Source organism: Monodon monoceros, unplaced genomic scaffold (assembly GCF_005190385.1).
Source record: "Monodon monoceros isolate NGI ecotype Baffin Bay Population unplaced genomic scaffold, NGI_Narwhal_1 Super_Scaffold_14, whole genome shotgun sequence".
NCBI lineage: Eukaryota > Metazoa > Chordata > Mammalia > Artiodactyla > Monodontidae > Monodon > Monodon monoceros.
Genome location: NW_021703770.1, coordinates 7,628,658 through 7,643,782, shown reverse-complemented (window position 1 = coordinate 7,643,782; position 15,125 = coordinate 7,628,658). Strand labels below are relative to the sequence as shown.

The window sequence follows — 15,125 nt, the reverse complement described above, 5'->3', positions numbered from 1 at the left end:
AGGCCCACCTCTTCCTTCAGCCAGAGACACTCCCCTTTTTATGGGTTTCCTCAGGGGACCTCACTTGGGAAAAGTGTTCTGCTTCTCAGGAAAAGAGACCCACTGGCTCAGTGAAGACTCGGTTCTGGGTCTGAGGCTCTATGGTTTCACAGTTCCAGCCCCAGTTCTATCACCTCCTTCTACCTGTGTGGTCTTGGACCTCAGTCGCCGCCTCTGTAAAATGGGAAGTCTCGTGGTGCTACCTCATAGGATTGGTGTGAGGATGAACTCTGTTAATACACATGAAAAACTCAGAAGAGCACATGGGAAGCACTCAGTAAGCATGGGTGATTTACATTATTCCCCGTCTGCTCTTACTGGCTCTGTGACTTTTGTCAGCTGACTTAGCCTCTTGAACTTGAGTCTCCTCCTCAGTGGAATAGGAGTACTAATGTGTGCCTCAAAGTTAAGAAACGTTTTAAATCACATTAGAGATGAACAAGTGCTTGGGAAAGCATCTATAAGATGAGCTGTGGTCCTGATGCTGACTTGAATGAAAGAACAACCCACTATGCTGGCTCACAGCACTTACATTTGGGGGTACCATCCACGCATACCACTGGTGATCGAGGAAGCCTCTCGAGCAGGCAGTCCAGCCTTCTCACCTGCTCCAGGCAGCAGTGATGGGACAAACAGCACCTAAGAGCAAGGAAAATCGCTTACTGCCTAGAGCCCCCAGCTGTCCCCAGAACTCCCTCCAGGCCTGCTTATCCCATACTCCCTATATTGATGAGAGAAGCCAGTGCCTCCTTTCCAGTGCCACTGGACTCATTTATATACATCCCAAGGGCCACCATGTATGGTTGTTCAGGTTGTGGACTGCACAAGGATGCCACATCTAAGGCAGCGTCCATCACACCGGATGTATCTTACTCTTCTTTAAAAAACTTGGTGTTTTTATTGTGACTCTGTTGACTGAAAAGATGGGTGACTTGCATATTTATTACAGTAATTTTCCAAAAGATGGAAATAAAGAGTCTTGAGGAAGGGGTACCACTTCTAGCATACCATATGGGCTAAAAATAACCCACTCCCTCCAACCTTTTACATAATAGAACAGTTAATCTCACATCCATAAGGTACCCCCTTTGTCCATAGCCTTAAAAGAGAACAGAGTAACTATCTCGAACGTAAATAAAGAACTGCATCTAGGAAGGTGTCCAGCAAAGAGCAAGACCTCAGGAAATAGATGAGAATGGGTCATGTTCTTGCTTTTTAGACCCACCCATCTGGCCTGATAAAGCCTCACAGTGTGCCCCCAGCTGGTGGACACCCCGAGGGAACTTGTGATGGCTCCAACCCATAGGAGGCTACAATTGCTCCTTAAATCCTCTCTCTTCAACTCTCCCCTGTCCTTTAACCACTCTCACTCGGTCCTGGAGGCCACAGCCGGAGGCGGGGTCAGGCAGACTTGTGGCTTTTCGGTAGTGCTTGTGCTTGACCACGTATGGGCTTCACCACCCATTCCATGGTGCCGGCAGTCGGAGGAGGAACAATCCACCTCTCACATCACATTAGCCTGTGTGGGATGGGAACTGCAGCCCCCATTCTGCTGTTATGACAGCCGAGCCACTGTCTTGTGTGGCATTCGGCTGGGGTGGGTGGCGGTGGAGAGTTAATATAATAGTTAAAATCTAAAGTCAGTCAATCAGAAATCATATATGATCCAAGTACCCTTGAAAACCATTCAAATGTCTCAGGATATAAAGTATGCATGGTTTGGAAAAGACACCGTTGCAGAAAATAATATCATTTTGACTAACCCTTCCTTGTTCAAGGCTATGGCTTTCCATTTTTCCATTTCTTCCTAATGGATGTCAAGGAAGCTGTATCATAGCTCACTTGCTGCCTGGTCAAATCTCATATTTTTTGTGAAATATGGTCAGTAGTCAGGAAACCTCTTCAACAGCGCCCCCATATTCTTTCCATAGGGTTCAGCAGAACACAGTGACTACTGCTACCCAAATTTCTATTTTGCCTTATCTCACTGAGTGCTGTGGACTCAGGAACAATCCTTAAATGGTTCTCTGTCTTGGAGAGTAGAGGGCATGTTGTCAAGCCCCACGATGAAAACACAGTGATTCCACAGTGTGGTATACACTTTGCTAGAATAAAACCTTCTTCACTATCACCTGGTGGGAGGTAAATTTTCTGAAGTCTTCCTGGGCAGCAGAGCCCCTGATTTCCCGGAATACCCCGCAAAGGTTGCATGATGGGGCGGGATGACTGTGCAGTGGAGACAGGAGAGCTGTTGTGGAGGTAGGTGGGTGCGTGAGTCATACAGCCACGCAGACACCACGTGACCTGCAGTGGACATGTTCCATGTTCCTGCCAGTACTGTATCCCTTTGTGTTAACTACAGTAAGATTCGTCTTCTTCACTCTTGGCTATAGTTGTTGATTCTCCCCTGGCAAGCCCAGCATTGGAGGCGGGCATACACAATTTCACTAGAGCTCTAACTGGCTGTGAACTGGGTGAGTTTAGTCTTTAAACCTGATCAGTTCTGCTCTCAGCATCTTCCTCTAACTCATCTCCAGGCTGAGTTCCCCATCGTTTCCTCGGTGTCCCCACTGCATTTGTTACAGCAGGTGGTACTTTGTTGAATTGTCCATGTCTCTCACTCAGCAACGTCCCATGGGGCAGAGGCAGTTTGTTTAGGTTTAATCCTTTTTATGTCTCCAGCACCTAGCACAGTGCCCAACACAGAGCAAAAGCACAATAAATGTAGGCTGCATGCCTATATAAATGAAGGAATAAATTGATGAATGCATGAGGTCAGTGAAAATTCTTCCAAGAACAGTAGATAAAAAATTTGACAATTATGCTTAAAAGTTGTTGAGAAGCTCATTTCAGTGTGTCATCCTGCAGAGCAAATCAACTAGGGACCCCAATTCGACATGCTGCTCATTGCAAAATAGGCAGATTTGGGGTCTTCTGAAGTGTCTTTGCAGATTGACCCTCTTAGAGCAGCTGGGCAGTATTCGTGGTGGAGCTCTAGACCAAATCGAAAGATCTGGGTCTGCCTGGCTCTGCCCCTTTGTGGCTGAAGGACCTCAGACAGGTCAGCCTCAGAGCCTCAACTGCTCATCAGGAAAATGGGACCATAATGGCAACAAGCCCTCCTGAGTGAAATAAAGGTACTCGGCGAGCTCTCTGTGAGCCCGAAGCGATGCCCGACATCGAGGAAGGCTGTCATCTCTCACTGCAGCATCAACACCGCCCACCCGCCATCCTCACCCGGCCGTACCTGTCCAGAGCGTCCCTTGGCTCGCCTTGTCCTTCCTGCCCACAGTAACAGCCATAAGATTCAAATTCCTCCGGGCACCGGGATGTCAGACAAAAGAGCATCTCTCCAAGCTGTGGCATCACCCAAGTGTTGTCCCCGCTTCCCAGGTGCAGGAAGGTGAACCTGTCACAGGCTGATGAGAAACGAGGACTCTGTCTCTCTCTCTGGCCTCCTTCTCCTCTCCCCTCCTCAGCCTGCTACTTGTGCTAAGCTAGGCGAAAGTCCACTGTGCAAACTCCATTGTCCTCAGTTCAGAGGGGGAAGAACCACGAAGTCGGAGGCCTGCGCAGGGCTCCTCCCCAGCCCCCCTCTCGAGAGCCTTGCATGCGTGGAGGGCTTGCCCAGGCATGAGCAGAGTCCTCCTGTGTGTCCCACTGGCTGTGGCTGCTTGCCGGTGCGGGGCCTTTGCCAAGGCACCCGAGGGAGGAGAACCATCCAAACCCAAGTGTTTCATTCTTTCCAGCAAACCACGCTGCGCATGACGCCAAGCTCTTTCCTTCAGGGCCAGTAAGAGCGACAAGAGCCCTCGGTCAGGGGTTCCTTTCCCCGGCTCGGCCTCCAGCCGCTGATGGCTGCAGGCTCATCTGCCCGCTCTGAGAATCGAAGTGCTCAAGCGGCAGGAGGGATGGCGCCTCCCAGTGGCACCAAGTGGGACAGTCACAGTACGATGCGGTAGCCGAAGGGGCTTGGTTAACGACTTCACCAGAGGATCCCGAGGCCGGGAGAGGACAGATATCTCTGCCTGCTTCTGCTCACCTTTTCCAGATGTCTCCTCAGGACCACTTCTGACGGATGACACAGCCAACCCCAGAGATTTAATGCCAGCAGGGACGATGGTTGCACCTTTAGCTGTGGCAACAATCTCTGCAGACCCTGAAAACACATACCTTTATGGTCCATATCTGAAAAGCGGTTCAAGAAGAGGTTTGCAGATGGACATGTAGTCAGGGCCAAATGCAGACAGAGCATCGGGAGAGTGTCTTCAAACTGGGTCTGCAGGCATCAGGGCAGAACCTCGGGGATCCATGGACACTACGTGAGAATCTCCAGATTTCCTACGATAACATTAAAACTGACAGGACCCCAAGCTAGGCCACCTGGATGACATCTCGTGGGCGAGAAAAGTCATAGCCTCTCAGGCCTATATTTGTGCTGTGTTTACCATCATGAGCCTGCCGAGCGAAGGTCCATGATGATGCTCGCGGGTGAAGAGATAAAAAGAATGGTGGAGAGATTAAGCCAACTCACAGTACTCAGTAATGCAAACTCCTCAGAGCACTGCATCAGCTTCTCCTCATACTCAGAATTAAGTGCAAGGTCCTCTCCATGGCCGTCAAGGCTGCCCGTGATGTGGCTCTGCCTGCCCCAGGCAGGCTCCCTGGCACTGTCTGGATCTCCCTTTGCTCTCAGACCTCAGTCCCACCAGCTCCTTTGGCTGGAGGCAGAGAGGTCTCCAACCCACAGGCCAGATCTCCAGCCCAGTGTGGTCCAGACCAAGGGAGCCTCAGTAGGCTCCGTGCCCACTCATCTGCTGACCCAGGCTCAGCTCCCAGAGCTCTGGGTAAGACCTGGGCCTCTGACTTGCAGTCCTTCCCCAAATCCACCATATTGGTTTGCTTTATACATCTGGGCTTCTGTCTCAGCTTGCTCAACACTGGTCCTGATGGGTTAGAAGCACCCCTTTAGTAGTTCTGTCGTAACCTCAGTCTCCTAGGTTTAGTATCCTGCCCAGCTCTCCAACCCCACAAAGGTGAATCAGAGGGAACAGTGGAAAATAATGAGCTACCTTTATTTTCTATTAAAAATGGGTACAGGTTTTTTGTTTACTTGTTTTCAAATAATAGTAGGCACTATTGGCCCCTGGCATGTGCATATGAATGTAAATTGGTTCAATTTTTCTCCAGGGCAATTTGGCAACATAGTGAGAGCCCTGAAATGATTATACCTTTTATCCAGCAATTCAACTTCTAGGCATTTATCAGAAGTGGATGGGCATAAAGCAAGTGCATATCTATTATTTATAATAACACATGTTGGAAATAATTGGTTAAACAGTTTATAGGATTCCATACAAGAAACCATTGCACAGCCTCTAAAAATCATGTTACAGAAAAATATTTCATGTCAGGGGAATATCTTCTCATTGCATGAAGTGATACAATGCAGACTGCAAAACCGTGGCTGCCAAGTGGTCTCAAATTCATTTTATTTATGTTCACAGATGTGCTCACTGTGGGTTGGGGCAGACTGGGAGAAAGCATCCTCAAATATTAAAAGTAGCTACTTTTATAATGTGGATTTAAATAGACAACTAAGTACAGTTTTCTATATTTTTCCAAATGCATCTCTTTAGCAGGTAGGTTTCAATATCTTCCTACTAACGGATCTGTTTTCTAATTGCACTTGTCTAATTTTGGGCTGGGGGATATAAAAGTAAATTGGCTTCAGTGATTTCTTTCATTCTCGGGAACACACTTGATTTTATAAACATATGGGGGACAACAATATATACAACATATACAAAGCTGAGCATGCTTACCTGGAGAAGGTGTGGCCCTCGCATCTTGTGTGTCTTCCTGGACTTGGCCTGGTTCTGCCCCTAGAAGAAGAGAGAGGGGGTAAGCATTAACTCCAGTCTGTCCCATCTTGGTCTCCAGAGGCAGCTCCCATCCCACTGAGCCCAGGAGGCAACGTGCTCCTTGCTCTGCCCCTGGTCGCCTCCCAGGAGAGCTGGTGAGGGCAGGGTCCCTGCTGAGCTAAAAGAACCCCAGACTCAGGCTTGCTGGTAAACACAGCCGCAACTTGTCATGCTAGAAGCAGGTGAGTCTGTTGAAATACTTTGAGAAAGCAGACTTCTCCAGAATTTGAATGAAAATAAATAAACATAAAAATCGCATTTTTTGGACAGAGGAGAATAAGGCAGCAGAACTGTGTGATTCCAGTTGCTTGTGGTGTGGCTCTAGGAAGGCTGCTGAGCCCTGGTCTCTTTGTGAAATGAATCTGTTGCTGTTTAACAGTCACTAAGCTTCTAGTATGCTATAGAATGAGTGTGTGCTTACCCCCCACCCAGATTCATATATTGAAACCTAACCCCCAACAGGATGGCATTTGGAGATGGGACTTTGAGAGGTGATTAAGTCATGAGGGTAGATCCCTTGTGATGGGATTAGTGTCCTTATAAAAGGGACCCCAGAGAGCTCCCTCATCCCTTCTCCCATGTGAGGACACAGTGAAAAGGTAGCCAGCCAGCCATAACTAAGAAGTGGACTCTTACCAGAACTTGACGATGCTGGCATCTTGATCTTGGATTTCCAGAGCCATGAGAAATGAATGACTGTTGTTTATAAGCCACCCAGTCTGTGGTACTTTGTTATAGCAGCCCGAATGGACTAAGACTTACTACATGCCATAGACAGCACTAAGTGTTTCGATTACATTAACTCAGTAACAACCCCGTGAGTTAGTACTATGCTCACCCTCATTCACAAAGGAGAAAGGGGACACAGTTGCTCAAGGTCACGGAGCCAGGAAATGGTGACATGCAAACCTGGGCCACCTGGCTAAAGCTGACCCACTTAACCACTATGCTAGGCTACTGTTTCCCTTGTGGCTGTACCCCAGAGAGCTAGAGGTGGGAACTCCAAAATGCTTTGGAAAGGAAGGAACTGCCTTAACTTCAATGTGCCAGAGACCAAGTTCATGATGATGTTATGTGAAAATCAGGCTTTGAAATTTCCTGATGTGGACACGAATGCTCAGCAAAGAGAGAAAATCTCAGCAGTTCTAAGCTGGGGCAGATGGTTCTCGTCAAAGGCAGAAGGTACAGGTTCAGAACTAAACGAATACTAAGATGTACTACCCTGGGGAAGTGACCCACCTCTCAGAGCTCCTCCTTCATCTGTAAAATGGGGATAACAACGGGCCTCTAGGGTGAGGGAGGATTAACTCAGAGAAGGTGCCTAGGGGCCTAGGAGCCCGCCGACACATCGGAGGTCCTCAACAATGTCACTGCGTATTAAGCAAGGAATCCATTTGTTTACTTAGTCACTCAGTATTAGTAAACCGTTATTATCAGTTATTTATACTTATTAATAAAGGAGCCATGGTTGTTAATGACCGCAAGCAAAGTAAATATGTTAATTCTTCTGATGACATCTCGGTCTAGATATTTTTAAGTAGGAGGTTGTTCTCTGTGAATCCCTATTGTATAACAGAAAGCCTGAATGAAGTCTGGGGTTAGAAACCAGTCTACAAGTCACTGCTGAATGACAGGGCTTTTAACCTCCCAGAGCCCCAGTTTCCGATATAATCTGCAGAATGGGTATAATAATATTTCCTCCAGGCCATGTCAAAAACAGAACTGAACACAAATATTTAGATGGCATTTCTCCACTGGGTTTCTTGCTGTCCTCCTATGTAGTCCCCTCTGCTTACTTGTCCTGGAGAGAGTGGTCAGTCGGGCAGCTCTGGTCTCAGCTGCCACTGTGAAAGGAAACCACCACATCTCAGTTACCAACCCAGCTCAGCACCTCAGCTGGGCAGAGGAGAGAAGGCCCATGGCAATCTGATCAGACTATGTCTGGATGTTGTTGCACCATTACTTCCCAATTCAGTGGACAAGAGGCCAGATAAGGGCCAGTCCTGTGTTTAGGCAAAGAGACCGGCAAATGACCTCTTTGGGAGAAAGGGCCATTATTTCCCCTGGTTGGGATGGCTTTGTTGGGGAAGGCAGCTGAAGAGGGAGTTTAGGTCTAGAAGTAAGGATGGAGACAGTGGAAGCCTCAAATCTCAGCCCTACCACCCAGCTCTGGGCTTGGACAACTTCTTTCTCCATCTCAGTGTACCATCTCAATATGGAGGTTACAGCAATTATTTCATAGGGTTGTATGAGCATTAAATGAGATTATGTATTTTAGGCAAGTCGTCCAGTATCCTGCATGTGATTTGACATTGTATGCGGTTTTTTATAGTCACACTAGAATTTTTGGAAGAAGATGCTGGCCCAGAATCTTCCCATGCTCTGTCTCATTCTCCGGTCACCACCACGGACCGGGATAATCATCCCTTTCCAGGGATTGGTAAACTATGGCCCTGCCCTCAGCCCATTTTTGTAAATAAAGTTTTATTGGCACCACAGCCACACCCATCCAGTTACAGATTGTGTATGGCTGCTTTTCTGCTGCAGTGGCAGAGTTGGGTAGTTGCGACAGAGATCCTCTGGTCCACAAAGTCTAAAATATTTACTATCTGGCCCTTAACATAAAAAAATGCTGATATCTGCTCTATGCAAAGGGGAAATTAAAGCTTAAAGAGCTTAAACCACGCTTCCCAAGTCACACAGATGAAAACTAGGAGAGCAGGGAATCCATCCCAAATCTGCCTGACTCCAAAACATAATTTCATCCCATAATGGTGAGAGAACAACTACAAACCCCAGACCTTTTCCTCACAGACTGTCCCACCTGCACCTGCATGATTGATTTTTGAGCCCGCATTCAGGCTGCCCCCTCCTCTGAGGGCATTTGTGGTCACTGCCTAGGTCATGGATGTGAGGGGGTGAGTGCGTGTGTGTTGGGGAGCGAGGATGAGAGTGTATCCCCTCACTTCCTCCCGTTGGACTCTAGACTCGTTGAGGAACCTTATTTACTTTGAGTCTTTTCCAGGGTTGTGCCACAAAGGGCTGATGGGACGATGGTTCAGGCTGAAGAAAGTGGAAAATGTACGAATTTGGGGTTATTTTGTGATTGTCTGGTGGGGCCGTGAAGCCCGCAGCTTATCCTCAATTTAGAAGGGACATGGCCACTGCCAGTCATGCTGGGAATGGCTGCCGGTTGGAAGCAGGGCGTATGGTGGAGCTTTGGTTTGGTGTTGGTGCCATTTCCTCTTTTCTCTGGAACCGGTCTCCAAGGCATGGGCTGTCCGGAAGCCGTTGGGGCTGACATGCCCTTGGACATGGAGGATGGCTGGGGGTGAACACATGAGCCTCTGCTTTTAACCTGGCAGAAGCAGCAACAGCAGAGAAGAGCAATACACAAACTTGTAGGGCGGTGGGTGTGCAGCGCGATCTCCCTGAGGTGAAGAGTTGCCAGATTTAGCAAATAAAAACCCAGGATGCCCAGTTCAATTTGGATTTCGCATGAACAAAAGATACATTTTTAGTAGAAGTAAGTCCCATGCAAATCCTGGGACATACTTATATTAACAAAGTATGTGGTGTTGATCTGAAGTTCAATGTCAGATGGTCGAGGGCGGGGTCTGCCCTTTATCTGACAATTCTCCTAAGGTGGGACTAGGAGTGTGGGAGAAAGCTGAGCAAGTAGAGAAGAGATTTGGCAGTCAAAAGGAAGTAGGAGGGGTTCTAGAATGTTCCTGAGGCAGTTCCATTGTAAGCCCAGGCAGGGAGCATTTTAAGGGAGATAATCCCAGCAAGCAGGCAGCTGGCACAATCAAAACACAGCAGAAAGAGACTCACAGACTTTGAAAACAAACTTATGGTTACCAAAGGGGAAACGTGGAGGGGGGATAAATTAGGAGTTTGGGATTAACAAATATACACTGCTATATATAAAATAGACAACCAACAAGGACCTATAGTGTAGAGCACAGGGACCTCTACTCAATACTCTGTAATAACCTACATGGGAAAAGAATCTGAAAAAGAAGGGATATATGTGTATGTATAAATGAATCACTGCTGTACACCTGAAACTAACACAACATTGTAAATCGACTATACTCCAATAAAAAATAAAATTTAAAAAAAGAAAAAAAATAAAGCTACTCTACAAAAAACAAAAAACAACCCACGGATATTTGGGTTCCATACCGGTCCCTCTGTGTTCATCTTCTCCTGAGAGGGCCGTCAGGCTGGAGTCCGTGGGCTCCACAGGAACCACTGCAAAAAGAGCCCCCAGGAGCAATGAGTGAGGAATGCAAGTGCCAGGGGTCCCCAAGGACAGGCTGGATGGCTGGATGAGGCAGGAGGATAAGGGGGCTGTAAAAGACGTTCCCAGAAGGGCTGCTTGTCCTGCCTCGGTATACCTCTGCCTCTCGCACATCGCCCAGGACACAGGGGTGCCCAGCAAGGCGCCCCCTCGGAAGGGACTCCAGCCAGGGCTGGGTTCTGGTGGGGAAGGCGACACCATTGGACACAGGCTGTGGCGATGAAAGGGCTGCAAACTCCGAAGGTTTTTGCCTATGGAGTGTGGTCCCAATTTGAGAAGACCTGTGTTCAAAGGGAAGGCAGATGGCAGAGAGAAAAGGGCGCTGACTCAGAACGTCCATAGAGATACAACCCGCGCGCACACACGCAGCCATACACACACGTCAGCCTATACGTGCCCATACACAAACCCAAACGTGCACACACGCATACACACTCATAGGCACAGGCACACCTGCATCCACGCACCCACAGCCATATCGGCTTCCTCTTTAACAAACACTGCAGTGCTAATTCTGAGAAAGAGAGCCCGGCCCCAGGAAAGGAGGGATGGTTGGCTGAGGTGCACCTCGAACTTCCCATCCCCGGGTACCCACAGTATTGGGACTGAAAGATCGTGGGAACTTTGGCAGACAAGGAATGATGGGCATAAACTTAACTCTCACTTTTTTCATAAGATGCATGTTTTAGAGTCAGAATCATCCCTTGCTTAGTTCAGTAGACAGTTATAAGGAGGCTACCCTGTCCTGAAAAGTGACACACGAGAAAACAGCTTCCCCTTCAAGGAGCCTCACCTGGATCCAGGCAGCTCCTTGTGCTGCAGGCTCTGGGGGGCAGAGGAGGGGGACAGCCGGTCTGTTCCCGGGAGGCCTCAGTGGCCAGGAGCGCCCCCAGCCGGGAGGGGCCTTGCCCCGTCTGAGCACTGGACCCTGTCCTGCTTACAACTATAGGCCAAGAGAAAGAACCTGGGGTCTCTGTCCTAACTGGATTAAATTCACACCTGTCTACGTAGAAAGGGCCATTTGACTTTGGGTGTGAACCGAGTTTATCAGAAGTAATGGCGTCTCTGGCTGGGGGATGTGGGCACGTCTTCAGTGCCATGGGTCACTCCAGCTTCGGTGAGGCAGGCCAGGTGGGGGAGGTGTATCCACCCACTCCCATCAGTAGCCGGAGCCCTGTGGTCCAAACAGAGCAGCTTCCCGAGAAGACCTTACCTCTGGGCAGAAGTGTCAGCAGCTCTTTCTTGCTGGTTGTCTCTGAAGAGAAAGCACATGAGAGAAGTGGTTTTGGAGAATGTTAGAAGGTGCTGGACTTGGCATCTGAAGAAACACAGCTACGATTGGTCCCATACCAGCTCCTGCCGCAGATCGCCATCCCCACTGCTGATGCAGGGCCTGGATCTTCCTACCTGGAGGCTGAGCCAGACAGAAGGACGTGTCCAGAAGGTTCAGGGAAGAGTTGATATTGGACTGAGCCAAGCACTCTATGGCAGCCTTGTCACAGGTACACAGCAGGTGCTCACAAGCGTCCCCGGACTCTGTACACAGAGCAAGGGCAGAGCAGACCGGAAGAGCTCATTGGGAATCCTAAGAGGTGAGGCAAACTCTAAAACTGACTCCCGCTCTGCCCCCAACGCCCTGATTCTCTTGCGGTTTTCTTCATCTCATCCACGCCAGCTCCATGCCTTCAGCTGTGTGGGCCCAGCCCGGGAGCCATAGGCGCTCCTTTTCCCCCGCATTTACACCCGATCCACCAGGCCATCCTACCGGCTACTTTCAACCTATTTGAGTCTGACATGCGTCCCCATCTCCACCCCCGATCACCCCCTGCCTAGGTGATGTGAGTGACCTCACTGGCCCCCCCCCCCCCCCCCGCCTCCTGCCCAGCTGCCCAGCCTCTTCTCACTGAGGGGCCAGAACGGTCCTTTTCAAACCCAGGTTTCAAACTATACCTTTGTGTGTGTGTTCAGAACTTAGAGCAACTTCCGCACTCAAAGTAAAAGCCACTGCCCCCTGTTCCTTCTCAGACCTCACCTTCTTGCACTCCTCCCCCATCTCCCCACTTCTGACCCACTGTCCCCCTTGTTTCTGAAACACCAGGCACCTGGACCCTGGGGTCCACCACAGCTGCTTCCTCTATCTGCTCTTCTCCTGAGTAGCCACAGGCTGGCATCCCTTCTCTCAGTCTGTGCTCAACTGTCACCTTCCCAAGGAGGCTTCTCTTGACTTTCTTATTTAAATAGGAACCCACACCCCAGCTCTCCCTATGCCTTTCCTCTGATTTATTTTCTTCCGCAGATCTTAGCATTATCTAACATACCGTATGATTTGTTTCTGACATTTTCGGTGTCTGACAGCCAAGAGGAAATTCCAGAAGGTCAGGGTACCCCCAGCACGTAGGCGATTGTCTTACACTTGGTGTAGGTGCTCAGCGCGCGTGAGTTGAGTGAGTGAATGAATGAGTCATGTTTCTTCCTGTTCACTGTGTTCCTCACCTTGTAACTTACACCCTTCCTGATGCTCTGAACTCCAGCCAGTCCATGTGACCTGGACTGTGGGACCAGTCAAACCTGGGTTCAAACTCTGCCTTAGCCACTTAGCAGCTATGTGACTTTGGGCAAGTTATTTAATTTCTCTGAGCTTTCCTCACCTTATCTGAAAACTGGGGATAATGACCCCCATCTAATAGGGTTGTTCGGACGATCAGAGTTGCTGTGTATAACATCCATGGCACGTAACAGGCACTCAGAGACGGTGCCCTAATATACTACCCCAGCTTGCCATGGTCCTCTTCCCTCAATGCCTTTGCCTATTCTACTTCTTCTGCCGGGATTGTCCAGAGACATGAAATAAAATTCCTGGAGTCACCCAGCTAGTAACGTGGAGGGCTGAGATTTGACCCGACGTGTGTGCCTGATTTCTACAACCACACCAGCCTTATTCATCCCTCGTGGACTCAACTTCTGTCACTGAGTTCTCAACAGATACCAGTCACCATATTAACTGTTTTACACTTAACATTGTTTACATTTTTAAAATGTAACATTGTTTTACATGTAAGCATTACTTAATTTTTATAACAAATCTCTGAAGCAGGTTTTCTCCTCCCCATTTTGAGGTTCCCAGTTGTTAAGTAGAAGGTCAGGGTATTCCCCCTAAATCATACAATGCATAAGTAGTAAGCTATTTGCTCTTCTCAAGCGGCCAGGCTTGGTACAAGCATAAAATTGTAGATCAGATAATCTGCTGAGCAGCTATTGTTTCAATTCAAAAAGAATTTGTTGTGCCTCTACTCCATGCAAGGTACAGATGCCATAGATCTGGCCCTTGTAGGGCTCCAGGTATACACAGCGATGTTGCCAATGGAGATGATGGTGAGGGTGGACCCTGGGAGCCTGGGCCTGCAATCTCTGAACTGTCATTTCTCAGCCCAGCCTCCTGGGACACCTGGAGATGCTCACCACAGGTGATACTCTTGCTGACACAGTTGACATCTGTGCTAAGCTTGGCGGGGTCTTGCAGACAGTCGATCTCAGCAGCCTGCTCGTAACACCTGCGATGCTGGAAGCAGCAGCTGTGGCACGATGGGGAAGGGTCAGGGTGAGAGTGTGGGTTAGGGTCAGAAGAGGGGCAGACAGCACATGATCACTCTGTGTCTCTGGTTGGTTTCTGGCAGTGGCCTGTTCCAAATACTTAGGGTACACACACCCCCCCCACACACACACACCCACACACACACACGATATTTGAATTTGAATTGTATTACCTATGCAGCAGGTGCTATTATTCTTATGAGCATTTACATATGTGGAAAGTGAGACACATAAAGCTCTGTAACTTGCCAAGGTCAAGGTTGATCACAGAGAGAGGCTGACACTAAACAAGGGAGTCAGGTGGCGCTCGCAGTGCATGCAGCAAGCAGTGAAAACCAGTGTAAAGGAGAAGACATACAGGCAGCTGTATGGGCAAGCTACTAAGTTTCTCACATTACCCACCTCATAAGAATTCGGGGGAGTCAAGAGAATGTCTATAAAGACCCTGTCATGTGGTTGACACTCAATAAACTATGGCAATTGTTTTTGGAATCTGGCGTGCAAGTTCGAGGTGGAAATAATCCTCCAGGAGTCTGGAAATTCCCACCTCCATCACCTGCAACGTGTAAAGTAATTGAAATGGGGTAGACCCACCATTCTGCCAGTTCTGGCCATCAACGCTTTGATCATTCAGACAGGGATGAATTACTGCTTCATTTCTTTGACTTCTAGGTTTGTGGGTGTTTTAATAACTAAAGGAAATGGTAAGGGAGGACCTGAAAGGAAAACACATTCCCAGGAATGGTTCTGGCACTGTGCCCCGAACAGATTCAGCCTCCCCCTTTCTGAATGTCAGCGGGCTGGCTTATGGTCCCAGAAACGACACACTGTCCTTTTGGTGCAGAAACAGCTTACACCAATGGGAATCCTTCCCTAGCTCCTGGGAGTCTGCGTAGATGAAAGCACACACTTTATCACACTGGATTTGGGCACAAATATAATACCAGTGAGGTGTAGACATGGTCCTGGAGTAGGGGTGAGATGTGGGTTCAATTTCCTGGTTCCACACTCCTGTTGCTGCTGCAGTTACTATAGCTCCAATTACCACTATTACGACTACTACTTCTACTACTCCTACTGCTACTACTACTAACTACCAACACCACATTACAGTTTTATTAGTGCTGATGCTATTACTACTATTATTACTATTACTATTACTACAGCTACAACTAGTCTACTACTACTGTTACTACTACTACTACCGCCACCACCATTAGTTTTATTAGTACTGATGCTATTACTACTATTGTTACTATTACTAT

General features: G+C 48.4%; 2 protein-coding genes across 8 annotated transcripts in view; one reads left to right on the top strand and one right to left on the bottom strand.

The window, feature by feature from the left end:
* Positions 1–15,125, top strand: part of EFR3A (EFR3 homolog A) — a 200,544-nt gene that overhangs the window by 102,288 nt on the left and 83,131 nt on the right. The window lies entirely within an intron of this gene.
* Positions 1–15,125, bottom strand: part of OC90 (otoconin 90) — a 37,439-nt gene that overhangs the window by 6,348 nt on the left and 15,966 nt on the right. The window contains exons 5-12 of the mRNA XM_029223226.1: positions 13,729–13,841; positions 11,506–11,805; positions 11,063–11,212; positions 10,133–10,550; positions 5,865–5,924; positions 4,082–4,212; positions 3,287–3,458; positions 572–678 (exon numbers count right to left, since the gene is read on the bottom strand). Coding sequence (XP_029079059.1) covers positions 572–678; positions 3,287–3,458; positions 4,082–4,212; positions 5,865–5,924; positions 10,133–10,550; positions 11,063–11,212; positions 11,506–11,805; positions 13,729–13,841 — 1,451 coding nt within the window. The remainder of the gene's footprint in view (positions 1–571; positions 679–3,286; positions 3,459–4,081; positions 4,213–5,864; positions 5,925–10,132; positions 10,551–11,062; positions 11,213–11,505; positions 11,806–13,728; positions 13,842–15,125) is intronic.